The following is a 19,226-nucleotide window of genomic DNA, read 5'->3' as shown; positions in this document are numbered from 1 at the left end:
TCAGTTGGATGCCATCTTGATCAGAATAAAGAGCGCTTACTGTTTCTCTCCGTGAGGCAATTCTTTAAAAGGAATACACGACAGAATTGGCGTCAAGAATGAAAACAAAAGATTCTTCACTCCGGATGTCAGAATCTACACGATTTTGAGTAGAGGACATCAAAGGTGAGAATTTTGTGGCGAAAAGCAGTTAAAAAAAGGAAGAAACTAGAGAAGAAGACAACAAAAGAATGAGAATAAACAGCACTGGCATAGCAGATTTACTTTGTTACTAAATAATAAGTAGAGAAAATGGCAGGACGCTTTAGGGAATTTAGAAAAACTGATGATTGGTATGATTATGTAGATAGGTTTGATACGTACTACATTGCCCATGATGTGAGATACTGAAACCTACAATAAAAAAAATGCTGTTTTTAAGCGTGGTAGGGAGCAGAACATAAGGTCTAATCAAAATTCTATTGGCAAATAGAATACCAAGTCTTATAAAGAGTTATGTGATCTTGTTGGAGATCATCTGTCCCCAAAACCAATAGTAATAGCTGAAAGATACAAATTCTATACCAGAAAGCAAGAGGATGGCATAACAGTTAGCCAATATTTGGTAACTTCTTGGACGAGGATTTGAGAGACAGATTGGTGATCAATTTGGCAGATCACCATGCCCAACAAAGATTGTCAAGTTCAAAAATTGTGGACATCAAGTCTGCCTTTGCAATATCACTGAGTTTTGAAATGGCCGATATTATACAGGGGGAGCATGTGTGAAGAGAATAGACTGACAAAAATGGGAGAAGTAGCCACAGCCCTGTAAATTGTTATTACAAAAAGCTAAATGTTATTTATATGATAATGTGGGACACATCAAGTCAAAATGTCCAAGACAGAAAGAAAAGGGAGAGAAAGAGGGTCACAGCGGGAAGAAAAACCAGAAATTGAAGTATAAAAAACAAATCTTCCAAAGTTAAAAACCTCATGGAAAATGCCGGAAGTTCTAGCAGAGAGCCAGAGTGCCAAAATGATTCCAAGGATGATGGGGCTTTGCATGAATGTGCATCCATAATGTATTTGATCTCAGGTCAGAAATTCTTGTTCTTATTAAAATTAACAATGAACTGGTCCACGTAAAATTCAACACAGGGGCTGCTCTGTCCTTGATGCCTAAAGATCTGAAAGAAAAACTACTGCCCAAACTTAAAATGAAACAGTCCGACATTGTGTTAAAGATGCTTACAGGAGAGAAAGTGAAAGTGCTAGGGAAATATAAAGTGGACATCAAGTATAAGGGACAGACTGACATTGGAGATACTTAAGGACCCGCCTTGTTTGGAAGGTTGGCGCACATCCAACTTGATTGGAAGGCAATTGGTGCAGTGAAGAATTTATAAACTGTTGATTATTTAAAAAAAACAAAGCTGCAACAGGTGCTTCAGAAGTACGAGTTTGGCAAAATCTGGAAAAAAATTCTGGAACTGCAGGTCAAATCGCAAGTGAAACCGGAAGCAAAGTTCAAGTTATTTAAGCCAAGGGCTATAACTTTTCCTATCAGAAAGGAAATTGAGACTGAACTCAACAGATTAGAAGGTGAAGGAATAGTCAAGAAACTTCAGTATAGTGAATGGGCAGGTCAGAAAACCCAGTGGTGAAATATGAATTTGTGGTGATTATAAGGTCACAATTAACCAAGCCCTGCAAGTCCCCAGACCTCCAATTCTGAGAGCAGAGGAATTATTTCAAACTCTGAACAGTGCGAAAAAAATTCACAAAATTAGACTTATCACAAGTGTATCACCAACTTGAATAGGGTCCCGAATCTGGAAAGTTTGTTGCGATCAACACTCATCAACCACATTAATCTGCGCAATTGGGGTGGGGGTGGGGTCAACGTAAACGTCGGTCAGCAGCCCAACTCAGACATTGTGAGTTGGGTGTCGATTTATATGCCAGTAAACAGGGCACCTCATGCGGCCAGAAAATTGGGGTCAACTTATAAGCCGGATATACCATAGAACCTTTAAAATGAGGCTGAAAAAGGGGGTCGACCTATATGCCAGTCCACTTATACACCAAAATATATGGTATTTATTCTGTGGAGCATAGGAGGCTGAGAGATGACCTTGGAGGTTTATAAATAGATAAAGTAAATGCTTCAGCCTTTTTCACAGGGTAGATTGTTCTAGAACTAGAGTGCATAGGTCTAAAGAGACAGAGGAGACCTGTGGGGCAACATTTTCACTCAAAGGGTATTCGATGAGTCTAGAACAAACCAGAGGAAACTATAGAAGCATTCAAAAGATATTTGGACATATGTGTGGATAAGAAGGGTTCAGAAGGCAAATGGCATTAGTCCAGAATGCCAACCGTTGGCATGGGCAATATGGGCCAAATGGATTGTTCTGTGCTGCATGGCTCTGTTTTATTATTTGCTTGTAGCTGACTGCAACAAAGAAACACACACACAGTGTGGCAAGTTAAGCTCAAGTTAGGGCTGGAAAGGTTGCTTTTATATTGTTCAAATTCCCACTGTTTTTGCTGATTGACTGAGTCATCCAGATGAATAACATTAGGGGGCGGGAACATCCATGCATATGAAAGCCCTTCTTCCCCATCCTGTTTTTGCTGAGTTAGCTGGGCAACTTGACCAATGCCATCTTAGGGTTGTTGGTCTGATGCTGCCCCAGCTTCTGCCCCTGTCAGTTCATTGCCCTGGGAGTCATTTTAGCGATCTCTGTCTGCGTCTGCTGCCGGCCCGATCTCCACAAATGTGGGCCACCACATGCTTTTAAAATATCCAAAAATGCATGGTAGTATAAACCAAGCAGAAACACAGGATTTTAAGAGCTTTTATATGGCATAAGAAATGCGAAAGACCAGCTTGGGCAAATGCGAGTTCTTTGATTTATAATCAGGAACAAAAAAAAATTAAACAACTACTTTCTGTCTGAATGCACTCAATGCCTCCTGGAAATATTAGAGAACCAAGGATAAAGTGAGAATAAAGAAATGAAATAGCTAGTAGTATAAATGATGTACTGGAGGACTAAAAGCTGATAAATCCCAAATTCTTGATGATGGATTTTTGAAAGGAGTGACAATGGAGGAAATATATGGAGATTGCGAATGTTCTGGCCGTCTCACTCCAACATCCTACAAACACTGTAATGGTTCCTGTAGTTGACAATGGAGATTGCGAATGTTCTGGCTGTCTCGATCCAACATCCTACGAGTACTGTAATGGTTCCTGTAGTTGAAGGGTAGAAAATATAACCCCACAATTCAAGAAAGCAGGGAAGTGATGAAAAACTAGGAATTATCTTATTACTAATAGTACAGAAAAGGCTGGAATTTATAATGAAACATTATAACTGAACACCCTGAAAAGAATAACAGGATTGAGCAAAGGTAACATGGATTTGTGAAAGAAAACATGCCAGATTTGTTCCAGTTATGGAAGGCTTGCCTGTCAAGAGATTGAGTAGTCCGGGCTGGTCTTCTCAAGAGTTTAAAAGAATGAATGGAGATCTCATTGAAACTTATTAAAGTTCTTACAAGGCTCAATAAGCTGAATGCAACAAATCCCTATTATTGGGGACTAAAAATCAGGTTTCAATCTCAGAACAAGGGGTGGGCATGAGGACAAAATTCTTCATGCACATGACAACAAAACTTTAGAATTCTTCATCTTGGAGGGCCATAGAAACTTGGTTGCTGGTTCATTCAAAACAAATTCACAGCTTTCTGAATCTACTTTGATAAAGTAGGTCAATGGCATAGAAGTAATCAGCCAGAATCTTGATAAAAAGTAGATAGTGGACAAATTATCCCCATTGTGGAAGTGACTAGAGTTTACTGTTGGCAAAAATAAAATTAACTAAAAGGGAAAGTGACGTGTAATAATGGAAGACTTCAAAAGCCACTCTTAGCTTCTACTGTATTTAAAAAGGAACAGCTTGAACAGTTTGCAGCTGTCGTTCTAGGATGTATATTCTCCTGCAGGAAAGTATCCAATTAGATTTTCACCTGTCACTTACTCCCAAACCAACCCTCCCATTTCTGAGGAGATACAGGAGACTGCAGATGCAGGAATCTTGTTTGTTCCTCCCGTTACTGACCATTTCCTCAGGATCTTCATCGCTTTTGTCCAATCACATTGAACATCCTTTCTGAACCTGACCACATCATGATTGCTGAAGCCTCACACTCAACCTTTGAGATCTCAATTTCAACACCAGTTCCCAAAATGGAAGAACTAACCCCCACTGTCCCCACTCCAGATACATCCAGAGACTTTTTCAAGCAGCCCTGACTTCTAACGCACCAGCTTTCCACCACAGAGCTAACATTTGTGCATGGTTAGCACAACCGATTGTGCACGGTTAAGGCACAATCGGTTGTGCACGGTTAAGGCACAATCGGTTGTGCACGGTTAAGGCACAATCGGTTGTGCACGGTTAAGGCACAATCGGTTGTGCACGGTTAAGGCACAATCGGTTGTGCACGGTTAAGGCACAATCTGTTGTGCACGGTTAAGACACAATCTGTTGTGCACGGTTAAGACACAATCTGTTGTGCACAGTTAAGACACAATCTGTTGTGCATGGTTAAGACACAATCTGTTGTGCACGGTTAAGACACAATCTGTTGTGCACGGTTAAGACACAATCTGTTGTGCACAGTTAAGACACAATCTGTTGTGCACAGTTAAGACACAATCTGTTGTGCATGGTTAAGACACAATCTGTTGTGCACAGTGCCTGAAGGATGCTGAATAAACTAGGAATGCCATTGCATTATTGCTGGTTTCACGCATATTGCACAACATTTTCTTGGCCTATATTTTTAAAACAGGAAATATGCTTTCCACAAAGAACATCATTGCTAAAATATGCAATGCAAAAGGAAATCATAAAGCTTGTAAACCAAATGGTATGGGTTTTGTTAGGTCCTTGACATGTCAAGGAAATAGGTTCACTTCTGTAATTTCCAAGGTTCTAAGCCAATTTTCTGGACATATGTGTGGATAAGAAGGGTTCAGAAGGAATGAGCCAAATGGCATTAGTCCAGAATGCCAACTTGGTTGGCATGGGCAATATGGGCCAAATGCTCTTTCTATTCATATTCCAACACTCTTAATTCTTTCCAAGATGTTACATAGTGCAATACTACAAAGAGTTTTCCCAGTAAACTAGGTATATTTAAAGAAAGCATGGGAATCAGGCCCCTCCGGTGAGTGGGAAAGGGAGCCTGGGAAGCAGGCCCTGACGTGGGAGCGAGAATGCTGAAAACAGGATCCTGAGGGTGAAAATGTAGTGGGGAAAACCAGAGAGACAGTGAATGCAGCAAAAGATTAGGTGAGCCATCAGGATTTCTAAATAATCAGATAGGAGTTTCACTGTACCTTGTAAATGGGTACTGCTCAATACAAATTCAAAATTAACGGTGAAAAGGTAAAATCTAAAGTTTATACCTGTTGATATAACTTAGTGCAATATATGTTGGCTGGTGCTGTTCTTGTCTTTCCAAAACCTTTGGATCATTTTCTGTTTTAAAGAAAAAAAAGATGAAGAATAGTTTGTTAACAATTAACTTCTAACTATACAACTTTAAAAAAACAGCTAACAGTTGATAAGATATCAGATTTGTATATTCTGGCATATACCTTTATACAAGAGAGGTGACTGCTTCATTACCCAGGTACAAAGCACAAATAGGGAAAGGAGAACAAGAACAAGTCCATAACCCAATTTTCTTCTGAGTTCCGTAACAAAAGATATTTAAACAAACCTCAAAGTAAACACCAGTCTCATTAACATATCCCAATCACAGTCCTCCATCATACTTAGGACAGTGAGACAGCCTGGATCTTCTGCTAGATGAAGAGCACCATCTGTCTTGTCAAACTACAGACAGTCAATGAGAGCAGATAAACTCAACTCATTAATGATATTAATATGGTCATGAAGAAGATGGACAGACCTCAAAAGAAAAATTATGCCGCCTTTTAACAACCCTTTCCTGCATCAGACTTCCCTTTAATGCTCAATTCTGCTCAACTACATTGTGTATTTTCCAATTTTCCATATTAATAAATCAGCACACAGTTAAAAGCACCAGCAGTTCACTGATAATATTACAATAAAGTCTGACATGGAATACATTTAGGATCGTGAATCAACTTCTCAGGATTGAGACAATATTGCACTTCTGATGAAGAGTGAAAACGTAAAAAATTAAAAAGAAACCGAACCAATGAGTCCATTTTGTTAAATAATTCATGCAGATGGCATGTATTATCCATCTCCAATTCATCCAGAATACTCAATTTTCTAAGATGCTTCAAATAGTAGTGAAGCAATAGTCATATGAATATGAACCTTTATAAGCTCAGGTTCGTCCACATTGGGAGAATTGTGTGCAATTCGGATCACCAGTTATAAAAAGGATCTGGAGGCTTTGGAAAGAGTACAGGAGATTTACCAGGATGCTGCCTGGAGCAGAGGGCTGGGGGGGGGGTTCTGCTCAGGATGTTCATCAACCTTGAGTTGTTTTCTCTGGAGCATCGGACATAAGGGGATTAGATAGGGTAGACAATCAGAATCTTTCTTCCACATTAGTGGGGTTGGCAGTGGAAGCAGGTAGGAGAGCTTCTAGATTTATGATGGGTTTTGGTTACGTGACTCGCATCGTAAGGTGAAATTATCCTAAGCTGGTGTCTACCTGTATAACCCTAACCTGCGCCACTTCTGCCAGAAGGCTGATGTCTCCCCTCCTGCTGAGAGCCTCTTGGTGGCAGCGGGGACGTCAACCTTCTGGCGGCAGTGGGAGGCCAATGTCCCCGCTCCTCCTGGGAGCCCAAGATGGCACCTGGTTACTCAGGGGAGTGGCATCACTTTGCAACCTACGTTGTGATTTGGAACTCATGAGCAGATTGCTGTCACTCTCTCTCCCTTTCCAGCGACAGTAATCTGCACATGCACTCGAAATCACCTTGATTTTAAAATGGTGTTGGGTCCAACAAGGCACGTTTCCTTGACGTCATTACAAGAGGAGCACCAAAATGATGATGTTTAGGGGGTAGTGGTAGAATGGGAAGTGATGATTGGACTGAAGTATTTCCTTCAGAGAAGTAGAAGCAAACATGTTGATACAGGTAGACCCCGACTTAATTTTATTGAAAAACAAATTCTGATCATCATATCTTCAAAATATCGTTAGTCAGAACATCTTAAGGCAGGGTCTATCTGTAAATACACACACATGCAGGCAGTAGACGCACGCACGCTGTAATGTGTTCTGACTGAATTAGTGCACCCAAGGTCTCATGCATCCCGTAATTTTTCAAAGAATACATCTTTCATAAATAAAGAAATTACTGTATGTTCCAGATTTATTTCATGATGTAAATTTTAATTGTGGTGAGATTTAAATTTAAGCCATCATCTCAGTCTTAACTTTAAGATATTTGTCAAGCAACAACCACTTTTGTAACACTTTTGTATAATACGTGAATATTAGAAATCTGAGACCACTTCCATCTACATTCAATTATATACTCTTCCCTGGAATTACATCATAAGCCATGTGATCCAAGTTTAAATTAAAATCTATTCAGTCTTGCTTTAAAGGTTTTTTTTAAATAACCACAGAATAATTTATCAACTTTACAGGGAAACATGATATAAAACTGAGAGAAAATGGCGGTGCTGCCCGACCTGCTGTAATGGCAATACTGTTGCTGGTACAGACCTGGTAGAACGGAGACAGTGCTGCTCCGAAGGATACAACTACCTGGTCCTAATGTTGGGGGCTCCGTTCAGGCTGCAAGCTGCTGGACACTGGCTCATAGGAACCAAGTATGGAAGCCAGAGTTCAAGAGGATGCTGGGGGTAAGAAGGGATCCCGTCGAGCCGCGGGCACTGAAGACTTCCTGGTCGTGTTGAAGGGTTTGGATCTGGAGCTCAGGTTGCCGATGAGTCAAACGGTGGTCTGTGCAGCTACAGGAGCGCTGGAGGTGAATCCATGGACACTCAGTGGCTCTGAAGGGACTTACTTTTGCGTCGTCTCCTATTGTTAGGGCCGTGCTCATGACGACTCTTTGTTTGCCTTATGGCAGAAAAAAGTTAACTCATGTGTTACATTTTAAATGTATTATTACGGGACAATAAAAGGAACCTTGAAATTAGACAGTTACTTTGCAAATAGAAATAACAAGCAATAATTCACTAATTATGGTACATGGTGAGATATTTAATCTGTTGTCTCGGATATTAATTAAAAATGCATTTCAGCTAACTTTCAATTAAATCCAGAGAACCTGAAGGAACTCAACAGGTTCAGCACCACCCAACCATAGAAATGGTTAGTCAGTGTTTTGATTTAGGACTCGGAATCAAACATTAATAAAGGTTCCCTATCCAAAACATGAACCAAGCAGTCATTTCCACACATGCTGTCTGGTCCACTAAGTCCCTCCAGATTCTCTTCGTTCATCCAGCATCTACAGTTTTTGTGTTTCTCGATAGCAGCTGAACCTTCTCATTGACCGCTGGGCAAAGGGGAAAAGGCGGTTCTGAGAAATAAGGATCTTTGTACTACATTGAATTGTGGATTGGCTACATATTTTAAAAAGTCAAATACAATTACATGAAAATATATGAACTTGTACCTGGATCCACTGGCCTTTCAACTTAAAAACCATATGCAGTACATTTCTGATGATCCGAAAACCACTTAACCAAAATTCCCAGTTATCCAAAATTATGAAAGTTGAAAGAAAGATCTTTTCTTAAATTTATGCATTTATGTTACTTTGTAAGCAGAGATCACATTGTTTTTTGGTAAGGATTAAACACTGTTGTTCTTTTCTTTTTTTTTTAAACTGGTGATACAAGTAATCTGCTCATGCTGCTCAGATACTTAAAGCAATTTCTCAGTTATCAGAAAAATCTAGTTAACCGAAAAACATCCAGTCTCAAGTATTTTGGATAATTGGAAACATACTGAATAATGTTAATAGAGATAAAGTTAATATGTATTGACATCTCTGGCAATTGAAACTCTCAATCATGGGAATAAAAAAGTGTGGGTGTGCAGAATTGAAATTTTGAAAGTCTTGTACATAATTTGGGAGATGAACAAACTTTTTATTTGCACACATTTAAATTTCATTTTATAAATTATAAAAATTGTCAAAAACTATTACACATTCCAGATTTGCCTCCTCTAAATTGCTTTGATGGTTTATTCCCAATCTTCAAGGGAAGTCCAAATACTGCAGACATCAGAGTTGAATTTTAAGTACCACTTTTTTTTTAATTAATGGAAGCAGGCAAGTTTAAATATTAATTGTACCCATTAACTCGCTAGCAAATGTTCAGTCACCCAAGAATATTAAAAATGTAGATAATAAAGCCCTTTGAGTTTGCCCACATTTAATAACTCTATGTCATAAACGCTCTGAACTTTGTTTTTGGTCTGATATACATCCAACAATACAAGCACAAGATATAGCACCTCACCTTCCAACTGGGTATGTTACAGCCCTCAGGACTCAATCAGTTCAACACTTTCAAATAACTAGACTTTCTAGTTTGTGTCAGTTTTTGTGATGACTGACCTACTGGATATTTCTAATATAAACTTTTAATCAGTTTTCCAGCAAGTGCAGTATAATTCAAGACGTCCTTACTTTTGCACTTTAACCTCTTTACAACAAAGACCAAGACAACACTCATCTTTTCAAATCCTTGCTATGTACAAACATTTACTTTATGCAGCTTGTGAGCCAGATCAACATGATCCTTTCAATTTCTCAATATTTCAAATGAATGCTATCAAATTCTATTCCTATCAAAATGCTGCCCCTATCCAATTCTTCATCTTAAACCAAATAAGATTACAACTTCCCACATTATACTCGATCTACCATCTTCTTGTCCTTTCACCTCCCATCTTTTTCCATTTGCCACGTTTTTTTCCATCTGCCTCAGAATTCATTTTCCTTCCAGTCTTTTTGTCATCAGCACTCATCAATAAATATTCAAAAATATTTATTGAAATAAACAAACATTGAGAAACTAATATTCGCCAAAAAGCAGAAACCATATAGGTTTTTTAAAAAAAAAACTCACTGGCAGACCTTTTGTTTTTGTTTTGAAATACATCTGGAAAGACCCTCTTCTTGACCGTAGCTTCATATGTTATCATGTGTGCAGCATTCAGCTGCATAATTTTGCAGCATTAGGCATCAATCATATCCCTCCTTTTTCTATAAAAGAAGAGTTTATGTAAAACTCCTAAAATAAGCTGCTCAATAATCATACCGGCAGGATTTTGTGAATTAAACACCTTGATTTTTCTCTTGATGAAATATTTGCTGACTTCAATCACCTAAGGGACTTCTGTACTGAGAAGTCTCTGATATGTGCCCCATTAGTCTCTGTAGATTTCCCCTATCCCACTTCTCACCTTGTTCTTGCCAATTAAGGAGCTGAATAATATATAATAGTTGGATTCACTTTTAGTTTTGAGTCATATAGTGGAACTGCAGAAGCCTGACAGAAAGATACTGGTGAATAATTAGAGTGATTTTTTTTTAAAGCCCTGGAAATTTTATCTATATTCTATTCTTTTACCTATTTTTGTCCGTTGACAAGCAATAGGCACAGTACATCCTAGTACACACAATTACATGTTTTTCTTTAAAAAGAGCCGTACAATCTGAATGATTAAACCAATACATTTATAGGATCCAACTTGAAAGGCCAGCAATTTTCCATTTATTTTTTTATTTTATTTTTTTATTTTTTATTTTTCACACCATAAATCACATTTATGATGCAATTTTAGAATCCTGTATTAATTTTTATACATGAAGCCTTCAACAAAAAGCTTGAACCAGCACACACCTACCATTTGATTCCTGCAGCTACACTAATCTCTTGTAACCTGACAGGTCAAATCAACCTTGAAGCCTTGCTTTAATGGCCTTACAATGAGTGGACTAGCAGCAACTGGGCCTCTCTGCCTGCAGAATCCAAGACCACACTTCTGAACTACAATATAATTCTTGATAGCCCTTCCCAACTATTTCAAAATGTTTCTAATTTACAAAAAAATATTAAAACATAACCAATGAATCATTTATCAGATGTGAAAAAATTAAAACATTATTAATTAAAAGAAAAATAAGTAAATTAGAGTTAACTCACTAACCTTTATGATCCACGTCAGGAACTTCAGTCAAAAAGAATGGGGCTGTGCTGAACATGTCAACATAAAACTGGGAGATTAGGTAACAAGTATACCTGGTCTCTCAGCTCAGCATGGCCAAGCTGTGGCCCAGATTCAGTGTAAATTTTAGAAGCAGAAAAGGAGGCAAGATGTTCCACCACCTGCCATTAGCAGGTTCCATATTTCCACCTGCAATGAGCAGGGATGAAAATTAAAGCAAAGGGTGGAAGTATCACATGAAACCATCACCCACAATGAAGCATGAACTAACCCAATAAGAAAAGTACTGCAGAGGGTGTATCAATTCATTCTGTACACAAGTGCAACCACTTTAATCCAAGAAACAACAATCTGCTGGAAGAACTCGGCAGGTAAAGCAGCATCAAAGAGACAAAAACAGATGGTGTTTCAGGCTGGGAACCATCATGAGGGCTAAATGAGAATATTCATGAAGGCTTCTGGCCTAAAACAGCAACAATTCTTTTTCTCCAACTGATGCTGCTCAATCCACTGAGTTCCTCCAGATTTCAGCATCTGTGCATCTCTCGTGTGTCTCCTGAATACATTTGTAATTTCACTATGGTTAGTCTTCTGCAAGGGTGTCTTTATCAGCCATTGTTCCAGCCACCAACTTTAAACAAATCACTCTACTGCATACTTATACAGGTAAATGCAACTAAAAACATGAAAAGATATTTTGTTGTTAACACAATTAAAAAATGCATTTACAAATTTGCTGACGATACTACTATAGTGAGATATATAAAAAGGGGGCAAGAGTCAGCATGCAGGAGGGAGGTTGAAAACTTGGCTGAATGGTGTATTACCAACAACCTTGAACTCAATGTCACCAAGATCAAGAAGTTGATTGTAGACTTCAGGAAAGGAAAACCAGAGATGTACGATCCAGTCATCAGTGGGGGAAATCAGAGGTGGTGAGGGTAACCAAATTTAAATTCCTGGGAGTCATTATGTCGGAGGATCTTTCCTGGACCCATTATTCTAACACCATTGTGAAGAAAGCAAGCCAGTGCTTCTACTTCCTCAAGAGTTTGTGGAGGCTCAGAACATCATCAGAAACCTTGGCAAACTTCTATAGATATGTAGTGAAAAGTATGCTGACCAGCTGCATCATAGCCTGGTATGGGGGTACTAATATCTCTGAACAGAAACCCCTGCAAAAGGTACTGAGTACAACATAGTACATCAGAGGAAAAACTCTCCCCATCATTGAGAAAATCTACATGGAACACTTCCATCAGAGAGCAGCAGCAATCATCAAGGATCCACACCATCCAGGACATGCTCTGTTCTCACTGCTGCCATCAGGAAAGAGGTACAAATACCACAGGACTTGTACCTCCAGGATCAGGAATAGTTGCTACACCTAAACCATCAGACTCCTAAGCAACAGAGTCAATCAGAAACTCATTTAAGGACTCTTTGCTCATTTTTTTTATTTCTGAATATTTATTTTTCTGTATTTTCAGTTCGTTTACATTTATTTCTCTTGTGTTGATTTCTTCTTGAGTACAGTTTATAGTCACAGATAATTAGAAATTCTGCCTGGCCTGCAGGAAAAATAATCACAGGGTTGTATGTGATGGGTTTTTTTTAAAGATTTGGAATATCTATTATCCAGAAAAAAAATCCTGCATCCATTTGGAATGAATTGGTGACAAGCCATGCTTCCTGTCATATTGTTTCAATTATTCACCTGCTGTATTGTGAAATTTCTGCTCAACCAAAGTGAAAATCTGTACATATGCTTTCTTTAAAATGTCCTGCTATATCTCACTGCAATGCAACCTTTGACGTTTCTGTACCACGGGTTTTGCAGGTATAACTACCTGTCTGTCTCTGATTAGTCTGCAAAGTTATACTCCACTTCATCCCATCTTTGTGCCTCATATGGTATGCATGCCTATTGGCCTCGGTTTGACTCACTGAAACAACGTCCAGGCATATGGATACTCTTGTACACTGAAGGTTTAATGGAACTACGGAGATAATAAGTATAAGACCATAGCATAGTTACAACACAGGAGAACATTCAGCCCATTACCTGTGCCATTTCTTTAATAGAGTCTAGTTCCATAAAATGATTCTTTCACCATAGTCTTGCAATTTTTTTCCCTATTTATCATGCTTTTCTTGAGGACACAAAGAAAACAGCCCCACCATGCTTCCAGATAGTGCATTCCAGGCTCTAACCACATGACTCTATAAAGAGGTTTCCTCCATGTCATGACTGATTTAAACTCTTTCCCTCTAGTTTCTTAATTTGTTGCCTCCAGCCTCAACCTCTGAACTAAAGGGACCAACCTACCATTAAACACTACTTTAACACCACTCATCATTTTACACACATTTATCAAATCTCCTCTGAGCCTCCTCTTCTCTAAAGTAAACTTCCAGCCTAATTTATCCTTGTAACTGAGGTCCCAGTTCCAGGAACTATTTTTGTAAATCTTTTCTAATCCCTCTTCACACCCATCACCTAACTGGTGACACTATTTCAGTTTAGATGAGACCATTGTTTTATAAAAGCTCAGCATGTTTTCTCTAGTTTCATACACAGTCTCTATTAATAAAGCCCAGAATTGTCCATCCCATATTAATTGCATTCTGAATTTGCCCCATCATTTTCTATGACGTGCACACAATCCAAAACTATTTTGTCTCTGTATAGTGTACTCCTCTCATTCTTTCTACCAATGTGTAACTTACCTGTCCATTCCATCAGCTGTTTTCATCTTGCCGCAATCATCTTTTTCCCTTTCAGTTCACAATACAGCCAAGTTCTGTCTCATCAGTAAACTTAATACTTATCAAAGATAAAAAATAAATTGACCCAACACTTGTTCATGAGAAATGCCACTAATCAAATTCCTCTTGTCTGATTAACAATGACTTGTCATCACCTTCTTTATTTTACTTAGCAAAATTACTTCTTTTGCCAAGAGTTTAATATTGCTGATAAGCTGACTATTTGGCTAATCATCTGAAGGATCATTTATTTGACAATATAACAATTACCGCATAGAAAGGAGCCAGTTCGGCCATCTAGTCCATGCTTAACCCTTCTCCCACTAGTTCCATTGACTTACACCTGGTCCATAACCCTCCACACCTCTCTCATCCATATACCTATCCAACTTTTCTTTAAATATTAAAATTCAACCTGTATCTCCCACTTTGGCTGGAAGCTTATTCCACACTCCCACCATCCATTAAGTGAAGAAATTCAGGTTTCTTTAGGTTTTTCCCCTTCAATCTCAATCCACATCCTTTTGTTTGAATCTCCCCCACTCTCAATGGAAAAAGCTTGTCCACATTGACTCTCTGTCCCATTCATATCTTTTGAATACCTCTATCAAATCACCCCTCAACCTTCTATGCTCCAGGGAATAAAGTTCCATCCTGCTCAAACTTTCCCTGTAACCCAGATAACATTCTTATAAATCTTCTTTGCACCCTCTCTATTCTCTTTATATCCTTCCTATAATTCAGTGACCAAAACTGCACACAATATTCCAAATTTGGCCTCACAACTACCTTATATAACTTCAACATGACATCCCAGCTTCTGTATTCAATACTCTGATTTAGGAAGGTCAACATAGCAACATGCTTTCTTCACCAACCTATCTACTTGTGACAACTTTCAGGGAAATATGTTCCAGAATTCCTAAATCCCTTTATTCTACTGCATTCCTCATTTGTCCATTATTTCACATGTATGACCCTTGCTGATTAGTCCTCCCAAAAAGTAGCACCTCATATTTATCAGTATTAAACTCCATCTGCCATTTTTCAGCCCCAATCTTCTAACTGTCCTATATCCCACTGCAAGCTTTGATAACCTTCTTCACTGTCCATAACACCACCAATCTTAGTATCATCTGCATACTTACAATCCAATTTACCACCCTATCATCTAGATCATTAATATATAGGACAACCAACAATGGACCCTGAGGCACTCCACTAGTCACCGACCTCCAATTTGACTAGCCATTTTCACCAATACTCTCTGGCAAATCCCATCCAACCATTGGTGAATCCATTTCACTACTTCAACATTAGTACCTAATGATTAAACCTTCCTAATTAACCTTTTGTGCGGAACCTTCTCAAAAGCCTTACTAAAATCCATATAGACAACACCCACAGCCTTCCCCTCGTCAACCTTCTTAGCAACCGCCTTGAAAAATTCTTTGATTTGTTAAACATGATCTACCACGTATAGAATTGTGTTGATTACTCCTAATCAATCCCTATCTTTCCAAATAATTGTATAATACTATCTCTAACAACGCTCTCCATTAATTTACCCACCACTGATGTCAGACTCACAGGCTTATAATTACCAGGTTTACTTTTGGTGCTTTTTTTTTTAAAAAAAAAATGAAAAACAATATGAGCTACCCTCCAATCCTCCGGCACCTCCTCCATGGCAAGTGAGGCTTTAAATATTTCTGTCAGAGCCCCCACTATTTGTATACTAACCTCTCTCAGGGTCCTAGGGAATATCTTGTCAGGACCTGGAGATTTATCCATCTTTATTCTCTTTAAAATAGCCAATACTACTTCCTCATTAATCTGTATATTATCCATGATCTCTCTTCCAGATTTCCTTACTTCACCTGGCTCAATATTCCTTTCCTTAGTGAATACTGAACAAAAACAAATCATTTAAAATTTCTCCCATCTCTTCTGACTTCTCACATAGCCTACCCCTCTGTTCCTCAAGGGGCCCAGTTTTTTTGTGGGGGGAGGGGGAGATGTCACGTGATTGGGAAAACGGAGGACATGGGATCCCGACCCTCTCGAGAAAAAAGAATATTTAAATGAAATAAGATAGAGTTAACAAGAAACATTGCAAGAATAATATATTTACCTTTTAAGGTGTATCCAAATAAGAAAAATATCATAGTTGGATCATCTAATGGTGTCTCCAAGGAATTCAAAGGGAGGCCTCCATTGTAGAAGGTGTCTGGACCTGGAGTTGTGATGAGGTCCCAACAGACAATTGAGATGGAGGGGACACTTGCAGGAAGGAGGTGTGTCACTGTGCATGCCTAAATTAGCAGGCATGCGCAGTCCATTTGAGGAAGTATTAGCTTCGATGAAAGATTTATCTGAATAGAATTTCTTGCAAGGAACAGAATCTAAAAACACTTCACAGGAGGAGCTCGTAAGAAAAATTTGCAATGTATGATGGGACTGGCTAAAGAAATGTATATCCAAGGTTTGAAGTAAAAACAGGTGAATATAAAGTTTATCAAGTTGACAGCTGATATGGAAAAAATCCAAGATGTGGGTAAAATAAATCATAAGGTTAAAAAAGTGGAAACAAAATTTGAAAATGTACAGGAGAACATGGGAAAATTGGAGAATGAAGTTATTGTGGGATCTGTTGAAAGGATGAAATGTTTGGAAAAAAATCAATAATGTTGAAAATGTTAGTAGAAGAAATAAAATTAAAATTCTTCGACTGAAAGAGGGAGAAGAAAAACAAGATATGATTCAAATTTTATTCAGGGACAAAAAAATTCTCTCTCTCTCACACACACACACAGGATATTGTGTTGTGAAGAGTACTTCTGAAGTAATCCTCTATTTTCTATATCTATTTTATTCTATCTATTTCTATTTTCTTTTTCTTTTGGGGGTTTTAGGAGGGATGGGTGAACAATGTACTGTATGTATGAGTAATATTTGATGTATGCATTTACAATTTTGTAATTGACTGCATTATGAATGAAAACTTTAAAATATTTTAAAAAGCGGTCCAGTTTTATCCCTCACTATTCTTTTGGCTTATTTTTTTAACCTTGCCTGCCAAAGCAGCCTCATACCTCTGGCATCCCAGTCAATGGGTGGAAAATTAAAAATTTACTGTTTTATGTTTGTCATGCCCAGCGCGGAATGCCACACTGACCACCGGCTTGTTCGCTGCAAGCTCAACCTTCACTTCAAGCCAAAGTCCAGGAACAGTAAAGCCCCCAGAAAGAGATTCAATGTTGGAAACTTGCAGTCAGACGAAATGAGAGGAAACTTCCAGGCAAACCTCCAAGCAAAGCTCGAGGATGCAATCCGCCTCATGGACTCGTCCCCTGAAACCCTCTGGGATCAGCTGAAGACTGCCATACCGCAATCCACTGAAGAGGTACTGGGCTTCTCCTCCAGGAAAAACAAGGACTGGTTCGACGAAAACAACCAGGAAATCCAGGAGCTGCTGGCAAAGAAGCGAGCTGCCCACCAGGCTCACCTTGCAAAGCCATCCTGGCAAAGAAGCGAGCTGACCACCAGGCTCACCTTTTAAAGCTGTCCTGGCCAGAGAAGAAACGAGCCTTCCGTCGCGCATGCAGCCATCTTCAGCGCAAACTCCGGGAGATCCAAAATGAGTGGTGGACTAGCCTCACCAAACGAACCCAGCTCAGCGCGGACATTGGCGACTTCAAGGGTTTTAAGAGGTTCTAAAGGTTGTGTACGGCCCCTCATCCCAAGTGCAAAGCCCGCTGCGCAGCTCAGACGGCAAAGTCCTCCTCAGCGACAAGATCTCCATCCTCAACCGATGGTCAGAACACTTCCAATCTCTTTTCAGTGCCAACCGCTCAGTCCAAGAATCCGCCCTGCTCCAGCTCCCTCAACAGCCCTTAAGGCTAGAGCTGGATGAGGTCCTCACCCGGGAAGAGACATACAAGGCAATTGAACAACTGAAAAGTGGCAAAGCAGCAGGTATGGATGGAATCCCCCCCCAGAGGTCTGGAAGGCTGGCGGCAAAACTCTGCATGCCAAACTGCATGACTTTTTCAAGCTCTGCTAGGACCAAGGAAAGCTGCCTCAGGACCTTCGTGATGCCATCATCATCACCCTGTACAAAAACAAAAGCGAGAAATCAGACTGCTCAAACTACAGGGGAATCACGCTGCTCTCCACTGCAGGCAAAATCTTCGCTAGGATTCTCCTAAATTGAATAATACCTAGTGTCGCCGAAAATGTTCTCCCAGAATCACAGTGCGGCTTTCGCGCAAACAGAGGAACTAATGACATGGTCTTTGCCCTCAGACAGCTCCAAGAAAAGTGCAGAGAACAAAACAAAGGACTCTACATCACCTTGGTTGACCTCACCAAAGCCTTCGACACAGTGAGTAGGAAAGGGCTTTGGCAAATACCAGAGTGCCTCGGATGCCCCCCAAAGTTCCTCAACATGATTATCCAACTGCACGAAAACCAACAAGGTCGGGTCAGATGCAGCAATGAGCTCTCTGAACCCTTCTCCATTAACAATGGCATGAAACAAGGCTGCGTTCTCGCACCAACCCACTTTTCAATCTTCTTCAGCATGATGCTGAAACAAGCCACGAAAGACCTCAACAATGAAGACGCCGCTTACATCTGGTACCGCACAGATGGCAGTCTCTTCAATCTGAGGCGCCTGCAAGCTCACACCAAGACACAAGAGCAACTTGTCCGTGAACTACTCTTTGCAGACAACGCCGCTTTAGTTGCCCATTCAGAGCCAGCTCTTCAGCGCTTGACGTCCTGTTTTGTGGAAACTGCCAAAATGTTTGGCCTGGAAGTCAGCCTGAAGAAAACTGAGGTCCTCCATCAGCCAGCTCCCCACCATGACTACCAGCCCCCCCACATCTCCATTGGGCACACAAAAATCAAAACAGTCAACCAGTTTACCTATCTCGGCTGCACCATTTCATCGAATGCAAGGATCGACAACGAGATAGACAACAGACTCGTCAAGGCAAATAGCGCCTTTGGAAGACTACACAAAAGAGTCTGGAAAAACAACCAACTGAAAAACCTCACAAAGATCAGCGTATACAGAGCCGTTGTCATACCCACACTCCTGTTCGGCTCCGAATCATGGGTCCTCTACCGGCATCACCTATGGCTCCTAGAACGCTTTCACCAGCGTTGTCTCTGCTCCATCCTCAACATTCATTGGACCGACTTCATCACCAACATCG

The 19,226-nt window shown here is 39.7% G+C and overlaps 1 protein-coding gene and 1 long non-coding RNA gene across 6 annotated transcripts in view; one reads left to right on the top strand and one right to left on the bottom strand.

Annotated features, from left to right (window-relative positions):
• LOC138762198 (juxtaposed with another zinc finger protein 1-like) overlaps positions 1-19,226 on the bottom strand; it is a 163,372-nt gene that overhangs the window by 48,739 nt on the left and 95,407 nt on the right. For all 5 annotated transcript variants that reach the window (XR_011356814.1, XR_011356815.1, XR_011356813.1 and 2 more), the window contains one exon: positions 5,468-5,540. Coding sequence is in view for 2 of the 5 variants with exons in the window: in XM_069935792.1 (XP_069791893.1) it covers positions 5,468-5,540 (73 nt within the window). In the remaining 3 variants the exon portion in view is untranslated. The remainder of the gene's footprint in view (positions 1-5,467; positions 5,541-19,226) is intronic.
• LOC138762199 (uncharacterized) overlaps positions 1-19,226 on the top strand; it is a 29,143-nt gene that overhangs the window by 6,641 nt on the left and 3,276 nt on the right. The gene's annotated exons all lie outside the window — the stretch shown is intronic.

Source organism: Narcine bancroftii, chromosome 4 (assembly GCF_036971445.1).
Source record: "Narcine bancroftii isolate sNarBan1 chromosome 4, sNarBan1.hap1, whole genome shotgun sequence".
In the NCBI taxonomy this organism is placed as follows: Eukaryota; Metazoa; Chordata; class Chondrichthyes; order Torpediniformes; family Narcinidae; genus Narcine; species Narcine bancroftii.
This window is presented reverse-complemented; position numbering and strand designations above follow the sequence as displayed.